The sequence below is a fragment of the Numenius arquata genome, chromosome 30, assembly GCF_964106895.1.
Source record: "Numenius arquata chromosome 30, bNumArq3.hap1.1, whole genome shotgun sequence".
Lineage (NCBI taxonomy): Eukaryota > Metazoa > Chordata > Aves > Charadriiformes > Scolopacidae > Numenius > Numenius arquata.
The window spans coordinates 1,318,106-1,337,237 of record NC_133605.1 but is presented as its reverse complement, the minus strand read 5'-3'; the positions used below and the strand labels follow the sequence as shown (position 1 = coordinate 1,337,237).

Below are 19,132 nucleotides of genomic sequence, written 5' to 3'. Positions count from 1 at the left end.
CGGGAGAAATGGACTTGGAACCTGGACTCTCCCACACCCACAAAAGGCCGTTTTCTTCCTCAAGGACGGTGTCAGGGAGACCATTCTCCCACGGAGAGAGGTGTAAGCACAGGACACCTGGGTGGTGACCAGCAGGTACTGGTGTGCAGAGCAGCTCTCCTGGCTCTGCCCCAGGGCACAGAGAGCCCTTTTGTCCCCCAGGGATCAGTAGCGTCCAGGCTAAAGGCAATGGGAAGGAGAGGGATTTCTATCCCTGCAAAGGAAGTGCCCTCACTCAGCAGCACACACCTGAGCTCACAGTCAATTTGGCGGGATTTTTTTTGGAAAACAGCACAGGACAGGGTCAAAGAAGTCGGTCATAACTTGTCAATGTCTTCTCCTCTTTCAACAGTCCCCCATGTGAAGGGTGAACAAATGTCCAACAGCAGCTCCATCACCCAGTTCCTCCTCCTGGCATTTGCAGACACACGGGAGCTGCAGCTCTTGCACTTCGGGCTCTTCCTGGGCATCTACCTGGCTGCCCTCCTGGGAAACGCACTCATCATCACCGCCATCGCCTGTGACCACTGCCTCCACACCCCCATGTACTTCTTCCTCCTCAACCTCTCCGTTCTTGACCTGGGATCCATCTCCACCACTGTCCCCAAAGCCATGGCCAATCTCTGTTTGACACCAGGGCCACCTCCTACTTGGGTGGAGGTACTCCTACCAGCAATATTAACCTTAATTAGTAGCGCTATTGTAGTTAGTGAATTTATCAACGCCAATCTCAAATCTGTTCTGAGGTTCTCAATAAAGAAAATAATTTTCATTTTTTTGTGAATCTGACTCACTGCAAGTCCTTTGCTGGGACTCTGACAGACAAATCAATGAAAGTCCTGGGACTCTGACAGACAAAACTAAAACTACATTCCTTTTGACATGACAGGCACGAACAGGACAACCAGGCGATCAGGCCCAGTCAGCATGGGCTTGTGAAAGGCAGGTCCTGCTTGACAAACCTGATCTCCTTCTATAACGAGGTGACCCACTTGGTGGATGAGGGAAAGGCTGTGGATGTTGTGTCCCTGGACTCTAGTGAAGCCTTTGACAACATTTCCCACAGCATTCTCCTGGAGAAACTGGCTGCCCATGGTTTACATGGCTTTTACCAGGCAAAAAATCTGCCTGGAGGCCTTGCCCAAAGAGTGGTGATGAATGGAGTTCAATCCAATTGGTGGCTAGCCATGAGTGGAGCTCCCCAGGGCTCAGTACTGGGGCCTGTTCTTTTTAACATCTTCATCAATGATCTGGACGAGGTGATTGAGTGCACCCTCAGTAAGTTCACAGAGGACACCCATTTGGGTGGGAGTGTTGATCTGCTGGAGGGTAGGATAGGTCCCCAGAGAGATCTGGATGCGCTGGATCGATGGGCTGAGGCCAACGGGATCAACAAGGCCAACTGCTGGGCCCTGCACTTGGGTCACACCAACCCCATGAGCTCTACAGGCTGGGAGAAGAGTGGCTGGAGCTGCCCGGCAGAAAAGGACCTGGGGATGTTGGTCGACTGTCAGCTGAACACAAGCCAGCAGTGTGCCCAGGTGGCCAAGAAGGCCAACAGCATCCTGGCCTGTGTCAGCATCATCAGTCCCTCAGCATTTCCCCTTGGATTATGGGGGCTTCATTCTTCTCCCCACCCCTATCTACTATCGCAGGGGTCTGGGTACTCAGGGAACAACTGGTCCTACTACTATAGGCTGAGGTAATTAAGGCATTAAGTACCTCAGCCTTTTCCTCATTCTTGGTCACTATCTTACCGCCCCCATCTAATAAAGGATGGAGAGTCTCCTTAGTCCTCCTTTTCTTGCTAATGTATTTGTAAAAACTCTTTTTATTGTGCTTATCATCCAAACAGTCCTGGTTGTTTATGCTCACATGACTGATTTCTGACCAGAAAGGTGCACGGTGTTATTTTATATTTTTTATTTATTTTTTACATTTGAAAAAAATATACCAGCACATTTTCATCATCTGAATCATCGGAGCACGTTTAAGAAATGGCCGAGTTTCCCACCATGACAGAATTTCCTGGGAGTGTACTAATGGCAGAAGAAATACTGATCTTCCCCTGTATTTGTATTACCACTACTCTGTTAATTACTTCATCGACCTCGTTACTCAGGTGTTTCCACCTCTCCTGGTTCAATGGCCATGTCTAAGGACATCTTTTCAGCAGACTACCTGGACGCCTGCCCTTCCCATTGCTCTCGGGTTTCTCCTCCGCTTGCTCTTTGGCCAGTCAGATGCCTCTCCACTCTCTGCTTTCTGCTTTGAGGCTCAGGGAGTTAGAAACCTGCCCCATCGTTCAGAAGTCTCTTTAACTCTTTAGTCAACACCTTCCTTGTGTTTATATCTATCCTTTCTTATCTCTCTGTCTAAAAATGTTCTTGTCTGGAAACCCCTTGTGAAAGCTGGACGACAGGAGATGATGCTTAGACTTTGCCTATATGTGAGGAGAGAGTTCTATAGTTTATTAAATTACATCAAGTTTAACTTTTCTTTGTCGGCAATGAAGAGAAACCTTTCTGTGCCGTTGTGCAGCCTGGTCTCTAAGGAAAGCAGGTGGGAGCTGGTGGAAAGGAGCTGTACCATCCAGCTGCAGAGTGCGGTGGAGAAGTCTGATGCGAGGAAAAGGGATGCAAGTGCGAAGTGGCCGAGGAGGGAACTGGTGGGCTTGAGGAGGTGAGGTTGTCCATACAGTGTTGGACCTAAAGGGACTGCTTCTCCTGCCTGTACAGGTGTCTCCAGGAGACCCGCTGGATCAATACCCATTGGAGAATGCTGTTCTCACTTCTTCTATAAACTAAAACAAGATAGAAAATACCCTTGAGAGAAAGAATCCTCCTTTATGAGATCTTCACGTATAGCTTCATATTAGGTACCCAACTGAAACCTCTCCAATTAGTTGTACAAGTCCTAAGGCCTTAAAGAAAATTACAGGCAGAGACATAGCTCATTAGGGCTTTCTGTATCTTAATGAGCCCCATGGCATATTTGGTGCTGGGTCCATGAACCTCAGATGCCAAGAGGAGATTGAAGAAACCTCTCAAGAAATCAAAGTCAGAAGCAAACCCCAAAGTACCTTGAAGTATAAACAGGCCCCTGTGAGGGCCATTCCTGACAAAGCCTCCCCAGGGACTCGTTAGAGCAGATCACAGGAGGCCATGATGGCAGGAAGGCAAAGGTGCTGTGCACGCAGCTCAGGTGCTGAGAAACCCCTGGCTTTGTTTGATGAAGCAGAAAGGCCAAGCCCTGACCCCCAGACCCTGGGAAGGCAGATCCTGACCCTTTTGTGTGGGTTAAGGTTCTTCCTGGGGATGTGGGGAGTGCAATGCCAAAGACAGGACAATGGTACAACACCTCCCGGCCTCCCTGGGAGGGTTGCAAGGAGGCAACGATGCCCCATTGCCATGAGGATGATGTGTGTCTTCTTAGGCCTTTGTGGCCGGGCCATCAGCCATAGCCAAGGGGGCAAAGACCTGGGTTCTGCCAGGGCCTTTCAGCCCTGACAGCGCCCCTGGCCATCTGCACCACAGGCTGTCCTACACTGTCCCATGCCTGTGCCTGTTTCCCTGCAGGCTGCAGACACCCAATGTACTTCCCCATCTTGTTCTCACGCCAGCATGTCCCTATCTGTACCGGTGTCTCTCCTTCCTCACCAGATGTTCTTTGAAACACAAAGCCATGGGCTGGTCCTGCAACAAGCCAGGCTGGATCTTTGGAGTGAGGGACTCTTCTTGAGGGCTCCAATGGGCTTGGGGATGGTCTACAGTTTCCCAAGTCTCTGTATGCTGCCTTTTCTGGTGGGGACCACAGAGGCTGCCAGCCTTGCAGAGGACCCAGGAGAGGTCTTCCTGTGGTCACAGCTGGACCCCAGTCCTCCAGATCAGCCCCTGCTGAGGAGCCTTGTCCAGGGGTGACTTTTGAGGTAAGTGCTGACACCCAGGGTGGGGAAGGTTGCCTGAAGAACATGTTCTGGGCACAAGGACTGAAGGATGGCAGCAAAGTGATGTGGCTTCCTTCAGTGCAAGCCCTGATACAGGGCCCCAGCCTTCCTTTCCATGACACCCTTCAGGAGGGATGATGGCACCAAGAGATGGCAAGTGGTGGACACCAATCCTTCTCCAGCCACTTCCCAGGCCTGGTGGAGGACCAGCACAGCAAGGACTCTGCACCGTGAGCGTCCTTTAGGGTACCCAAACTCTGGGTATTGTCTTGGAGCGGCTGAACACATTCATTTTTCTCTCCAAGGCTATTTCTAGCCGTGGTCGGCTCCTCTGATCTCTCCCCACCCCTCCTCTGGTCCAGCCTGGTGGCGCTGTGCTCCTCACAGGGCCCCACGCTGGCAGTGATGCTCCACAGAGCAAGTGGGCTGTGGGCCCTTGGAGTGACTCCACACTGGCTGTGCTGGTCAGGGAGGGAAGCAGAATCAGCTGGAGGGGCCGCACTGCCACTGAGCTCCTTCCCAGGGGTCTACAGCTGTGGAATGGGCTCAGAGCTTTTTTCATGACTCAGGATGTTTTCCCACGTGCACATTGACCCATCCATGGGCTTTTACTGAAGGACACACGAATCACTCTCCAGTCTCCTTTTGGAGGGTCCCACCGGCCTCCCCTGGGATGGCAGAGCCCTTGTTTGCTTGTGGATACTGTTACGGTTTGAGAAAACCCATAACAATTTATGGTCATTTAGACAATTATTCTCTCACCCAATGACCCCTCCCCACTGGGAAAGGGGAATCGATTTAATAAGGGGAATGGATTTAATTGATTAAATAAATTTAATAATTTAAAAGGGAATAGATTTAATAGAATAAGACTAAATAATTGACAATAATACTAAAGAACCAGTATCAATCCCGATACTAATCTAAGATATACAAGAACTATTCTCAGCCCATTCCATCAGCAGGAAGGTGTGCGCTCCCAGCAGGAACAGCAAAGGTTGGACACTGCAAGGGCTGAGGCTTTGGGGGGAAGGGAAGGGCTCAGGGGTCCAGAACCGGGGCGAGGAGTTCTCTGGACCATGACCATCAAGGGAGAGAGAAACTACACAGCAAACTTTTCCAATTTATATTGAATGTGACGATCATGGTATGAAATAATCCTGTTGGCCAGCCCAGGCCAAATGCCCAGGCCTTGCTCCTCCTTGTGCCTGCACCTGGCAAGGCTCAAAAACACCGAGACCTTGAATCCCACAGACTCTGGCTGGCTATAAAGTAAATATTTTCATGAATTCAGACACTAGAGACTTCTAAAAGTGCAGTTTTCCCCAGCAATGTAAGACAAGTTAGCCCTGTGACACCCAACCCAGGACAGATACTTAAAATTAGTGAGACCTGGGCCCAGAATGTCTCCCAGTGCCCTCTCCCCATAAACCCTCCGAGAACCAAGCTCAGCAGCAGCCATGGCAAGTGCAGTTCCTGGAGCCTGCTCCTGCCTTCAGCAGGAAGAAGAGCCCAGGCTTCAGGAGCTGCCCTTGGGAGAGCTGCCCTCTGATTACAGAGATGCTCCTCAGGAAGCCAGCTCTGACACCGTGATGGCACATTTACCAAAGGCCTCTGTATTGTTCAGCACAGTAGGATCATGCTTCTGGAGATGTGGAGCAAATACAGACATTCCTGTATGAACACGATGACCACAGATGAAAAAGAAATGAAGCACAAACCACCCTGAGAAAAGCTAAGAAGAGTCTGTGAGGAGAGATGGGCAGCTCTACTGCTGCTGGAGGTGAACCCATTGAATGAGTTTCTTCAATACTTCTTTGAGCTCCTGGTTCCTCATGCTGTAGATGAGGGGGTTCACTGCTGGAGGTACCACCGAGTACAGAAATGACACCACCAGATCCAGGGGTGAGGAGGAGATGGAGGGGGGCTTCAGGTAGGCAAAGAAGCCAGTGCTGACAAACAGGGAGACCACGGCCAGGTGAGGGAGGCACGTGGAAAAGGCTTTGTGCCGTCCCTGCTCAGAGGGGATCCTCAGCACGGCCCTGAAGATCTGCACATAGGACAACATGATGAAAATGAAACACCCAAAGAATAAACAGGCACTGACCACAAGGACCCCAAGTTCCCTGATGCAGGAGTGTGAGCAGGAGAGCTTGAGGATCTGGGGAACTTCACAGAAGAACTGGTCCAGGACATTGCCCTGGCAGAGGGGTAGGGAAAATGTATTGGCCGTGTGCAGGAGAGAATTGAGAAACCCACTGCCCCAGGCAGCTGCTGCCATGTGGACACAAGCTCTGCTGCCCAGGAGGGTCCCGTAGTGCAGGGGTTGGCAGATGGCAATGTAGCGGTCGTAGGCCATTACAGTGAGAAGATAAAACTCTGCTGACATCAAGAAGACAAACAGAAATAGCTGTGCAGTACATCCCCAGTAGGAGATGGCCCTGGTATCCCACAGGGAATTGGCCATGGATTTAGGGACAGTGGTGGAGATGGATCCCAGGTCAAGAACGGAGAGGTTGAGGAGGAAGAAGTACATGGGGGTGTGGAGGCGGTGGTCACAGGCGATGGTGGTGATGATGAGTGCGTTTCCCAGGAGGGCAGCCAGGTAGATGCCCAGGAAGAGCCCGAAGTGCAAGAGCTGCAGCTCCCGTGTGTCTGCGAATGCCAGGAGGAGGAACTGGGTGATGGAGCTGCTGTTGGGCATTTGCTACCACTGGCTGTGGTTATCTGTTGAGAAGGAAAAGGCAGTACAAAGTTCAGCCTGACTTCTCTGAGCAAAACTTCTTGCATGTCTCATTGCAACCCCCCACTCAGGCTCTCTCTTTTCAGGAAGACCTCTCTGCAGCTCCCTCACTTGAGCCCTGGCTTTTGCTGGATGAGGGTTCCATTGGGAGCAGGGACTCTGGAATGGGAAACTGAGGACTCCTTCTGGCTGTGCCGCAGGGTGATCTCAAATTAAATGTACTTGTGAGACATCAAAGAACTTTTTGTCTCTGTTCTCTGCAATTTTCCCAGCTGCAGAACTGAGCTGAGGGGATTTTGTTTTGTTTAATGTGTTCTAGATTCACCTGCCACGTTTAGGAGTGGGTTTGGATGCTTGAAATCCCTCACATTTCTAATGAAATTTCCAAGTGAAATCCCGTGGGTCCTGAGCAGCAAAGGGACTGTCCCTTAGTGCAGAGAGAGGAGAGCTGCTCTGCCCATCGGTCCTGTTCTCAGCTGCCCTGCGTTGGCAGCTTGGACCTGGAGGAGGGTCACACTCCGATGTCCCCCTAAAAAGAAAGAGGACGCTGCAGGGAGCAGAGGAATCCAGGTTCAAAGAGCAGATTCACAGACTCCTCGCCCTTTCTCATCTCTCCCCTCCCAGACTGGGACACAGAGGGATCACTGCAGTAGCCCATCTAACGCTGCCCAGCAGCATTTCCATGGCCTCAGCACCCAGATGTCTTCTCCATGGGCATCCTGGGCAGCACAGAGATACTCTGGGAGAGCTGTGCCCTTCTGGAGGGCACCCTGCAGCCCCACAGGACACCCCAGGGAAAAAGCTGAATGTCCTGAGCTGGCCTGGAGGAGACTTGGGCACGTTTCTCCCCTAGACACGTCTGTAGAGCAGGACCCAAAGGATGGGAGTCTGAACAGGAGCTGAATCTGCCACCCCCGACCCCCACCCCCGGCACTGACTCAGGAAAGCCAATGGTGAGAACCAGGGCAGCACAGGCAGGAGGGGACGGCAGTGAAATGCCACAATGCTCCTGGCCAAGGGAGGAGGGACACACAAACAAGATGGAAATCAGGGGTTTGCCCTTTCCTGGGCTCTGGCTGCTGCAGGGGTGATGCGCAGCCAAGACCCCATGGGCCTGAGGACAGAGGCTCTGCCTGGGCTGGGAAAGGAGACCAGGGAGGAGCTGCTCAGGGGAAGGTGTCTGTGCTGCAGGGACAGCAGGGAGGTGCCCACATCCCCTTCCCCAGCCTTTCTGGCAGCAGCTCCCTCTCACTCCCTGCCCATGTCTCTGCTGCCAGGAGCCGTCTCCCTGTCCCCAGCTCAACTCCTGCCAGTGCTCACAAACCCCATCCCACCCGCTGGGCGCCCACCTCTGCCTGCAAACACCTCCCAGGGGCATCTCTGCGTGTGCAGGGGCTAAAGAGCAGATCACACAAAACCTGATGCGGCTGCAAAGGGGAAGATGCTGCTGAGTGAATGTGCTTCCTGAGAAGTCCCCTTAGAAATGTCACGAGGAAGAGCTTAACCTGTGAGAAGCCCTGACCCATGCAGCACTCTCTTGACAGCAGAGGCACCGTGCCCTCACCTTCTCGTCCCTACCCTACCGTTGTGGGTCACTCCTTCCACCCACAGCTTCTCCCCACACTCCCCGGGTAGGCTACAGCTGACCCTGGCAGCAGCAGAATCCCTTCCCAGCACACAGTACCCTGGGGTGCAGGGTCCCTGTTCTGATGTTTCTCACAAATCTCATGTCTGTTTCGATGGTGAGAACCCCAGGAGGTATAGCATTGAATGGGCCTTCGACCCAAATGCAGCAAACCGTGCAGACAACCATGTAGACCCCCTCCATAGGAGACAGTCTCCTCTTTTGGTCATTCAAACCACTCCAGGATTTTCTTACAAGGAAACAACACTATTCATCATCTCGGCAGTCAAACAGATAGGACGTTTCCATGAGAACTTCCTGCAGCAGTGCCGGGTACAGGGAGGGCCACGTGGGAGGCAAAATGTCTGGTACAGACTGGGACCTTTCTGCAGGCTCCTGTGTGACAATGTGCTGCTGAGGTTGTCCTGTGGCCAAGGCATCTGTGCAGCACAGCCCAGGGGTGAAGGCCACTCTGTACGTACAGCCCAGCCCAGCACGAACTGCTCTATGTACAAATGTTCTTCTGGGCAGGATCACAGCTCAGGTTTCCCCGTGAGAAGTCAGCTGAGGTGCTGTGGCCCAAATATGCACTGCCAGGAGGAGTCCCATGTCTACTCACAGAACTGGGATGGTTTGGGATTGAATGAGATGTGGTGGGACATCTTGCTGAGCTGTGGTGCTGCAATGGAAGGGTACAGGCTCTGCTGGAGGGAGTAGCAGGGAAGAGGACGACCAGCAGAATGCCCCCTGAGTGAAGGAGCAGCTCGGATCTATGGAGCTCCTGTGTGAGATGGGTCAAGGGTTGAGTGAGCTTGTGTGAGTGAGGATGAGAGGAGAAGCCAATAAGGGTGAAAATGTCTTGGCCATTATAATCCACTTGATCGGGCACAGTAGGCAGAATAAGTCTTCTAACAGCAACCTGAAGAAGTCTCCGAGTCAATGAGCAGGTTCCTATGGGGAACAGTAGTTGTCCTGGCATTCACTGGCCAGGCAAAGACACAGGGTGCCAGCAGCCTGGAGGACCTTGGGACAACTTCTTAACACAGCTGCCAGGTGGGCAAACAAGGGTGATGCTCACCTGGACCTGGTCCTGGCAAAAAACAAATAAAAAAAAAAAAAGAGTGGTCAGGGAGGTGAAAATCAGTGTCAGCCTTGGCTGCTGTCACCAGGAAATAGTGGAGTCCCAGGTGCCGAAGAGGAGTGAGGAAGGCCAGCAGCAGAGCAAAAACGGGTGGACTCCAGAGAAGAAGACTTTGATGTACTTGGGAGACTGATGCGAGTGGTGCCGTGGGAAGCAGCTCTGAAGGCTGAAGGATCATGGAAAATCTGATAGGCCTTACAGGACAGCCTCCTCCAGGCACAAAAATGATCTCTCCAACTCCCCTTGAAAAGAAGCCACCGTCTCAGGAGGCTGCTTGTTGGAACTGACTGAGCTCCAGGACAAAGAGGCAGCACAAAGGAGGTGGAAGCAGGGAAGCTGCAGAGGAGGAATTGAGAAACCTTGTCCCAGGCCGTAGGGATGATGTCAAAGCCAAAGCTCCCATGGGCTTGACGCATGAAGGGAAGGACAGCAAAAGCACAACGAGCTGATCCAGGCTTCGAGGGTCATGGGAATGAGTCACCCTCTGCCTGGAGGCCTGTGACAAGTGGGCACTGCAGATATTTGCATCCGGACTGCCTCAGCGTGGGCGATGGGGATCCCCCTGCTGGGGGTGGCTCTGCCAGCCCATCCACATGGGTCTGGATGGTGCAGACTCTACTTGGAGACATTCCTCTAACCCAAATTCCTTGGCGTTAATGCAGAATTGGCAAGTAGAAATCAAGCATTTCATGCACTTGGCCTCTTTGCCTTGACATCTTTTCGCTTTGACTCCACTCCCGAAAGCTCTCTAATCAACCACAGAAGAATTGAAGACGAAGGGAAAATTATGGCCTGGCTTGGCTCCTCAGGGCGTTTTGCATGTTAATGAACCCTCTGGTGCCGAGTTCCTGAACTGCAGATCTCTAAAGGCTGACCAAGTCTCTAGAGGACTAAGAGCCAGCAGCAAACCTCCAGGTTTCTGAGAGTGTTTGCAGGCCCTGCTGAAGCCCATCACTGAAGAAACCATGGAGGGAATGAGCAGACAAGGGTCCTGTCCCTGGGGGCTGGTGAAGCAGGAAGTTGGAGACACTTGGTACAACGGAAAATTTAAATGTAGAGATCACTGTGGAAGCCCTTGATGTGCTCTTCCAAGCAGGAAGGCCACGTCCTTACCCACATCCCGTACAGATGGGGCTCCTTTCCCTCTTGGCATGTTCGGGGCTCTTCCTGGGGGCAATGTGATTGGGAGTGTGTGTTGCCAGGTGCAGGTCAGCAGTAGGGCACCTCCCAGGATTTATGGGGGGTGGCTGAGGAGGCAACGAGGCACTGGAGCTGTAAGGACCTTGTGTTCTCTCGTGGGTCTCAGTGGAAGAGACAGAAGCCACAGGCAAGAGAACAAGGGTCTCAGATCTGTTGGGGTGTCAACGCCCCACCAAGGCCCTTGGCCATCCCCACCACAGCTACGCTGTCCTGTGCCTGCTTCCTTGTTTCCAACACCAAAATGTGGGTGTCTGAGGATTTGCCACTGCCAGTGAGTTCCCCACATCTCACCTGGTTTCCTCCAAAGCCTTGCTACTGCTCATTTATCCCCAAGATTTCCAAGCTCCAGAATCCCGGAGAATCCGTGCCAGAATCCTCTCTGTAGCTCCACATCCCAGCACTGAACAGCCAACCCCCAATATTTCATTTCTTCTTCCTGCGTTTAGCACACTCACTGCTCCCCCCACACTGCTCTCTCCCTGCACGCCCATGTGTCTCACAAACCCTTCCTCTGCCCCTGCAGTGCTGAGACCTCAGCCCAGGAGGTTTGTGCATCCTCCAGGCTCATGGATGTTTCCTGAAGTCCATCCAAGTGTGGGCAGTGAAGGAGGGGAAAGGAGCAAGTTGTCAGCCCATGGGGCATTCCTAAGAACAGCCACCCCCAGCAGTGGGCATTCCCCATCCGCCAGGCTGAGGCAGGCACACAAGAGATGAATGTCTGTATCACCCCTGGTTTGCAGAGGAAGGGTCTTCCTTCCTGCCATTGTCCCAGGAGAAGCCTCTTCCTCAGCCTCTGCCCACAAACATCCACTGCTTCCCACGGCTGGCTTCAGACACGGCTGTAAGGATTGGCTAAAGCCATCAGCCATCCCCTTGCTTCTCGCTGACATTGCTTGACCCTCTCTAACAGACTTACACGTGGCCAATCACCACTGCTCAGGGTGATTTTCACCATCTCTTAAGAAACAGTCGTCTTTTTATGATCCTCTGTGCGGAATAGTCATCCCAGAAAAGCACCAAAAGTATCCAAATAGCTGTTGAGTGAAGTGCCAGTAAGAACCAGGTGAGCTCCCCCCATGGCCGTGGCTCCCTGGCAAGGAGCCTCTTCTGAGAAGGTGATCCGGCCTCTGCCACTCTCTGGAGAGGGAAACCAGCAGCGTCTGTGCCACACGGGGACACAAGGGGTGACTTTTGCAAGACCACCCTTCATCTGAACCACTTTCAATATGTACTTCAGGATGGGATATCATACCTTATATGGCAAATACTAATTTAATTGCCATTTTCCAGATTTGCTATTGTGGAAGTAGACTGTTACTTTAACATTTCTTTTCATCATTATTATTATTTTTTGCCACTCTAAAGGAAATCACAGAATCACTGGAAGGATCACTGATGCTTTATCAACAGAAGACCCGCCAGCTTTGCATCTCAAGAAATAGGATGCCAGAGGTCAAGAGAAGGATGGTTTGGGAAAACTCATGGGATTTGGGAAACTGAAGCGTGTGCCCCTCTCCCCGGCATCCTGCCCTCCTCCGTGACCTGTGTGAGAAACTCCATCCACTGGGTCTGAGCTCACAGTCGTGTCAAGAAAACGGTGTGTACCTGCAGCCAATGTTGTCCTTCCAGTTCAGGATTTGAGCTCCCACTTAAGACCAAGAAGCCCAAGGATCCCAGTTCCTAGAGGGCCAACTAATGAGGACATCCCACAGGCTGGGGGAGTTTTTCTTTACTGACAAAGATTTTGTTGACTTTTTTTCCCCCCTCTTTGTAACTTGATTGTCAGAATTCATGCATTGAATCTACTTTGACCCTTTAAAACTGTCTCTGTGAAAAACTAATCCAGCATAGTTTTGTTTTTGTTTTTGTTTTTTTTCCCAACCCAACTGTACTTGGAGCATTGAAGAGTCTTTCCAGATTTGGAGTGTTTTTTCAGAATGTCTGCTCCAAGAGGGGAAATATCTCAGCCTGCAGATGGAAGGACAGGAGGAGGACAGCATCATTCAGGCTCAAAGGGAATTGGAGGGTGTCTTGACCAACCTCCCATTGAAAACAGGGTCAGACCTGAAGAGTCAGGGCTTTGTTCAAAGATGTCTGGATCCCTTTCCAGGACAGAGCTGTTGCACGCTCTCCGGGAAACAGCTTCCAGTGCTTGACTATCCTCATGCTGGAAAACGTTCCTCCTTATGTGGCTTGACCGTCCCTTTTCTCAGCCCATTGCCTCTTGTCCTTGTATCTTCTACCATGGATTTGACTCAGGCTCAGTCTTCCTGGTAACTGTGCAATGCTGCTCCATGTTCCCCCCAAGAGCTCCTCTCCTCCAAGCTGAACAAGCCCAGCTCTGTAAGCCTCTTCTCACAGTACAAGCTCTGTCAACGTTGGTGTCCCTCCACTGACCTGGCTCCACTTTGCAAGGTCTCTCTGGCACGGTGTGGTGTCAAAACCTAGGGAAGTATTCTGGATAAGGTGTAACAAGTGCTGAGCAGACTGGCTGTGCTCCTGCAGCTCAGGAAGCTCTTGGCCACCTTTGCTGATGGCTCATGTTTTACCCAATAGAACCCAAGGGCCACCAGAGCCTTTCCCGCAGAGCTGCTGCCCACCTGGGCAGTCCCTGGTCTCTGTCATGGCATGGGTTTAGTTCACCTCCAGGTCAGGACCTATTGGCTCTCCTGAAATTCCTATCGGTCCATCCCGCCAGCCTGTCTAGGTCCCTCAGGATGGCAACCTTGCCCTGCAGTGCAGTGTCTGCTCTCTTCCTTGTGAGGTCATCTGCAAATGTTATGAAAAAGGACTCTCTCATACACTAATGCAAAGGCAGCCCCCCAGCTTGTAGAAATCAGATCCTGCCCTGTCACCCTCCTGGTGTGCTGCCTCACGATAGGATAAGGAAAGGTGATTCTTATGATTCTCATGGTTCTCATGCCCAAGTCTTCTCCTGACAGGAGAAATGACACTGCTGGAAATGAATCTCTCCCACAATCTCTCCCATCTCCTGAGAGAACATCAGGGCTGACTTCATCCTGTTTCACAGCCGGTTCCCCTGGAGCCCCAGGGACATCTCTGGGGATCCCAGAGGGGGCAGAAAGGTGATGCATTGGGCTGTTGCTCTGCTGCTGAGCTGGGCTGGGCTCCTGGGATGGAGGGAGCTCCTGGCCATGGGGCAGCGCGGCAGAGAGACAGCTCTGCCCAGGAGCAGCTCCTCTGCCAAGCGCAGCATGGCTGAGGGCACTGCCTGCAGGCACTGGGAGACAACTTGTGAGGCCAGGAGAGCTGAAAAGCATTCAGGAATGGATGAAAGCTGAGAGCTCACTGGGGGAGAAACCTTCACCGCCTTTTATAAAATGTCTCTGGCTGCAGGGCATTGACTCTGCAGTTGCTGGAGGGATCCAGAAGCTGCACAACCCACAGCCCGTGGGATCTGTAAGTACAACTCTCACAGTTTCTCTAGTGTAGAGGAGAAGGAGAACTTGTGCAGCAGGGCTACCCTGCTGCAGGGGCAGAGGGACAGGGTGTGATGTTTCTCTCCGGTGCAGTATAATGCAGAGAGGCTTCCTGGAGCAGTCTCCTAAAGCTGGCATAGCCCGTGTCTCATGTGATCTGTCAGGAAGGCTCTCAGGGATCTGTTGGTGCTGAGAAGGATTTTCTTGAGAGCAGCGGATGCCCACCACATCATCAAAGTGACAGGACGTGTCGGCTGCCCTCTCCCAGGGATGGCTGCAGGGCTGTGAAGGTGGGCGTGCAGCCAGGGGTGCCCAGGGCTGTCCTTCCGAGCAGGGTCCCTGTGTCCCAGGGAACTGTGTGCTGGGGCAGGGACTCTGTCTCCTGCCGGGGTCAGCTCTCAGCCAACCTGGGAGCTCCCCATGGCAGTGTGGGGAGAAGCTGTGGAGGGAAGGGGTGACCCCAGTCTGGGCACGGCAGGGTCCTTCTGCAGTCGAGAGGATGCTGCGTGGGTCAGGTTTGCTCACAGCTCCAGATCACCCCCAGGACATTTGCAGAGGGTCCTTTTGAAGAAGGACACAGAGGCAGCATTTGCCAAAGGAAACGGAATCTGTGCTTTGAATTTTCCACCCTTGGTTGGTTAGATGGGCAGTGGGAGATCTGAATTTACATCTCCATTCCCATGAAGGCAATGAGACCCCAGTTTTTGTTAGCACTTGTCCGAGCTGCTCCTTTAGCCCGTGCACACCCAGAGATGCCCCTGGGCCACTCCTCTGCTGCAACTTCAGACCATTTCCTCTGCTCCTGTCATTATTCCCTTGGGAGAAGAGGCCAACACCCACCTCTCTACAATCTCCTTTCAGGTAGTTGTAGAGGGCAATGAGGTCCCCCCTCAGCCTCCTCTTCTCCACACTAAACATGCCCAGGTCCCTCAGCCTCTCCTCGTATGACTTGTTCTCCAGATCCCTCACCAGCTTGGTGGCTCTCCTCTGGACACGCTCCAGCAGCTCAATGTCCTTCCTGGAGTGAGGGGCCCAGAACTGAACACAGCACTCGAGGTGAGGCCTCACCAGTGCCCAGTACAGAGACACCATCACTGCCCTACTCCTGCTGGCCACGCTATTCCTGATACAGACCAGGATGCCGTTGGCCTTCTTGGCCACCTGGGCACACTGCTGGCTCGTGTTAAGCTGGCTGTTCACCAACACCCTGTCCTGGGTTGAGAGACGCAGGACTAACTTTTCTTGTAATGCTGGGGAAAATTACACTTTTAGAAGACTCTAGTGTCTGAATTTGTGAAAATATTTACTTTATAGCCAGCCAGGCTCTGTGGGATTCAAGGTTAGTGTTTTCGAGCCTTGCCAGGTGCAGGGACAAGGAGGAGCAAGGCCTGGGCATTTGACCCAGGCTGGCCAACAGGAGTATTTCATACCATGAATGTCACATCCAATATAAATTAGAAAAGTTTGCTGCGTAGCGGGCTCTCTCCCTGATGGCGGCGGGTCCGGACAACTCCTTGCCCCGGTGCCGGAGCCCTGAGGCCTTCCCTTCCTCCTGAAGCCATTGCGCTCGCAGTGTCTGATACTTGCTGTCCACTGCTGGGAGTGCACAGCTTCCTACTGATATAGATGGCTGAGTATTATTTCTGTATATCTTATATCAGTATCGGGATTAATACTGGTTCTTTAGTATTATTGTTAATTATTTAGTCTTAGTCTATTAAATCTATTTATACTTCAACCCTTGTGTTTCTTTGTGTTCCCCGATTCCCCTTTCCGGGTGGGGAGGGGTCATCGGGTGATGGAATAATTCTCTAACGACAATAGATTGTTATGGGCTCTCTCAAACCATAACACACCCCCAGGTCTTTTTCTGCTGGGCAGCTTTCCAGCCACTCTTCCCTGAGCTTGTAGCGTTGCCTGGGGTTGTTGTGACCAAAATGTAGGACCCGGCACTTGGCCTTATTAAACCTCATCTCATTGGCCTTGGCCCATTGATCCAACCTGTCCAGGTCCCTCTGTAGAGCCTGCCGACCCTCAAGTAGATCAACACTCCCACCTGGTTTGGTGTCATCTGCAAACTTACTGAGGGTGCACTCAATCCCCTCATCCAGATCATCAATAAAGATATTAAACAAGACTGGCCCCAAAACTGAGCCCTGAAGGACACCACTGGTGACCGGCCGCCATCTGGATTTCACCCCATTAATCACAACTCTCTGGGCACGGCCATCCAGCCAGGTTTTTACCCAGTGAAGAGGACACTTGTCTGTGCCATGATTCGCCAGCTTCTCCAGGAGAACGCTGTGGGGGATGGTGTCAAAGGCCTTACCAAAGTCCAGGTAGACAACGTCCACAGCCTTCCCTGCATGGAGAAGGCGGGTCCCATGGTCATAGAAAGAGATCAGGTTGGTTAAGCAGGTCCTCCCTTTCATAAACCCATGCTGGCTGGCCCTGATCCCTCGGCTGCCCTGCACTTGCCGTGAGAGCTCACTCAAGATGATCCTCTCCATGATCTTTCCCGGTACCGAGGTCAGACTGACAGGCCTAGAGTTTCCCAGATCCTCCTTCCGGCCCTTCTTGTAGATGGGCGTCACATTGGCCACCCTCCAGTCATCTGGTACCTCTCCTGTTGACCAGGATTGTTGATAGATAATGGAGAGAGGCTTGGTGAGCTCTCGCGCCAGCTCCCTGAGTACCCTTGGGTGAATCCCATCCGGCCCCATGGACTTATGTGTGTCCAGGTGCATAAGCAAATCCTTAACTACTTCCTCCTGGATTACGGGGGGGTTGTTCTGCTCTCCATCCTTATCTTCCAGCTCAGGAGGCTGAACACGCTGAGGGTAGCTGGTCCAACTATTGAAGACGGAGGCAAAGAAGGCATTAAGTATCTCAGCCTTCTCCTCGTCCTTGGTCGCAATGTTTCCCCCCCGAATGCAGTAAGGGATGGAGATTCTCCCTGACTCTCTTTTTGTTGACATATTTATAAACCTTTTTTTGTTGTCCCTTATATTAATGGCCAGGTTGAGTTCCAGCTGGGCTTTTGCCTTCCTAATTTTTACTCTGTATAACCTAACAAGATCTCTGTACTCCTCCTGAGTTGCCTGTCCCTTCATCCAAAGGTGGTAAACCCTCCTTTTTTCCCCTAAGTCCCATCAAAAGCTCTTTGTTCATCCAGGCCGGCCATTTTCTCCTCCCTTTAATTCTGTGCGTCACGGGGACAGCCTGCTCCTGGACCTTTAGGATTTCCTTCTTGAAGAGCATCCAGCCCTCCTGGACCCCTTTGCCCTGCAGGATTATCTCCCAAGGGACTCTCCCAACCAGGGCTCTGAACAGGCTAAAGTCCGCCCTCCGGAAGTCCAAGGTGGAGGTTTTGCTCACCCCCTTCCTTACCTCACTAAGAATTGAAAACTTGACCATTTCATGATCGCTAAGACCAAGACGGCCTCCGACCTCCACATCTCCCACTTGTCCTTCTTTGTTTGTCAAAAGTAGGTCTAGCGGGGCGCCTCCCCGGTGGGCTCTCCTACCAGTTGTGTCAGGAAGGTATCTTCCATACACTCAAGGAACCTCCTAGACTGCCTGCTCTCTAATGGGTTGTAATTCCAGCAGACATCTGGTAGGTTGAAGTCCCCAACCAGAACAAGGGCTGGCGATTGCGAGACTTCAGCCAGCCACTTATAGAATACTTCATCAACCTGCTCATCCTGGTTGGGTGGTCTATAACAGACTCCCAGCACAAAATCCCCCTTGTTAGCCTTCCCCTTCATCCTTACCCATAAACACTCAACTTCATCGTCACTGGAATCAAGCTCTATACAGTCAAACACTCCCGAATGTACAGAGCCACATCCCCGTCTCTCCTTCCTTGCCTATTCCTTCTGAGGAGCTTATAGCCACTCATCACAGCATTCCAGTCGTGACCGTCGTCCCACCACGTTTCTGTGATGGCAACTACGTCATAGCTGTCCTGCTGCATGATGGCTTCCAGCTCATCCTGTTTGTTGCCCGTGCTACGTGCATTAGCATAGATGCACTTGAGCTGGGCTCCCCATTTCACCCCCATCCTTGCCCCTTTACCCCCAGGCTCATTACCAGTGGGCCCGGTTTTATCCCCTTCCCCCTTCACTTCTAGTTTAAAGCTCTGTCCATGAGCTTTGTTAACTCCTGGCCTAGTACCCTTCTCCCCTTTCGGGAGAGGGTTTTCCCATTGCTCGCAATCAGAAATTTCTAAACGTCTATCCCTTTGCTCAAATGAAATGGCAGAGCGAGAGTCCTCACTAGTCCAGCATCCTTCAAGCCCTGGTGTGCTTCCCTTGGGTTTAATCCTGACAGGCCCAGTTATCTCCCCTTCCCCCCTCATATCAAATTTAAAGTCCTGTCAATGAGCCCTGCTAACTCCTGCCCCAAAATTCTTTTCCTCCTCTGGGATAGGTCCATCCCACCTGCCACCAGCAGGTGCTGATGTTCATCCTGAGTCATGGTGCCTCTAGCAAGAGCATCATTGTAGATGCTGCAGGACACTACAGATAAGAAGACAGTACTGGTGTAATGGAGTTGCTAGCCAGGGTAGAAAGCACTGGGATACCATCTCAGAAACACCAAAGGTGGGAGCAAAGTGAGGACACGCAGCGCCAGTGGGGAAATGGTGAAAAGGGGTTGACTTTTTGCAAGGGAGAGGATGAAGTTGGTTAAAGAGTGGGACTTGAGACGTGGGAAAATAGTGCAATGGGAATGAACGGTTAAGCAAAGAAATGATCAAGAAAGCTGCAGCTGGTCTGACTGTACCAACATCTGACCGACTTCCATGGACACAGGAAACACAAGAGCTTTCCCTGCTGTCACCGCTTCCTCACTGAGGCTTGATTTACCCTTGGAAAGTCCATGCTGACAACATGGGGAGATCTTCACATCTCTTGACACAGAAAGTCTCTGGCAACCGGCAAATTACGATAAGAATCCTAGATGGATCTTCTAGAGCTGACACATTGTATGACTGCTA

General features: G+C 52.0%; 1 protein-coding gene across 1 annotated transcript; it reads right to left on the bottom strand.

Annotated features, from left to right (window-relative positions):
* Window positions 1-5,753: 5,753 nt before the first annotated feature.
* LOC141476383 (olfactory receptor 14A16-like) lies at window positions 5,754-6,689 on the bottom strand. Its single transcript, XM_074165060.1, has one exon. It carries the CDS (start codon window positions 6,687-6,689, stop codon window positions 5,754-5,756), a length of 936 nt encoding a protein of 311 aa, XP_074021161.1.
* Between the last annotated feature and the right edge of the window lie 12,443 nt (window positions 6,690-19,132).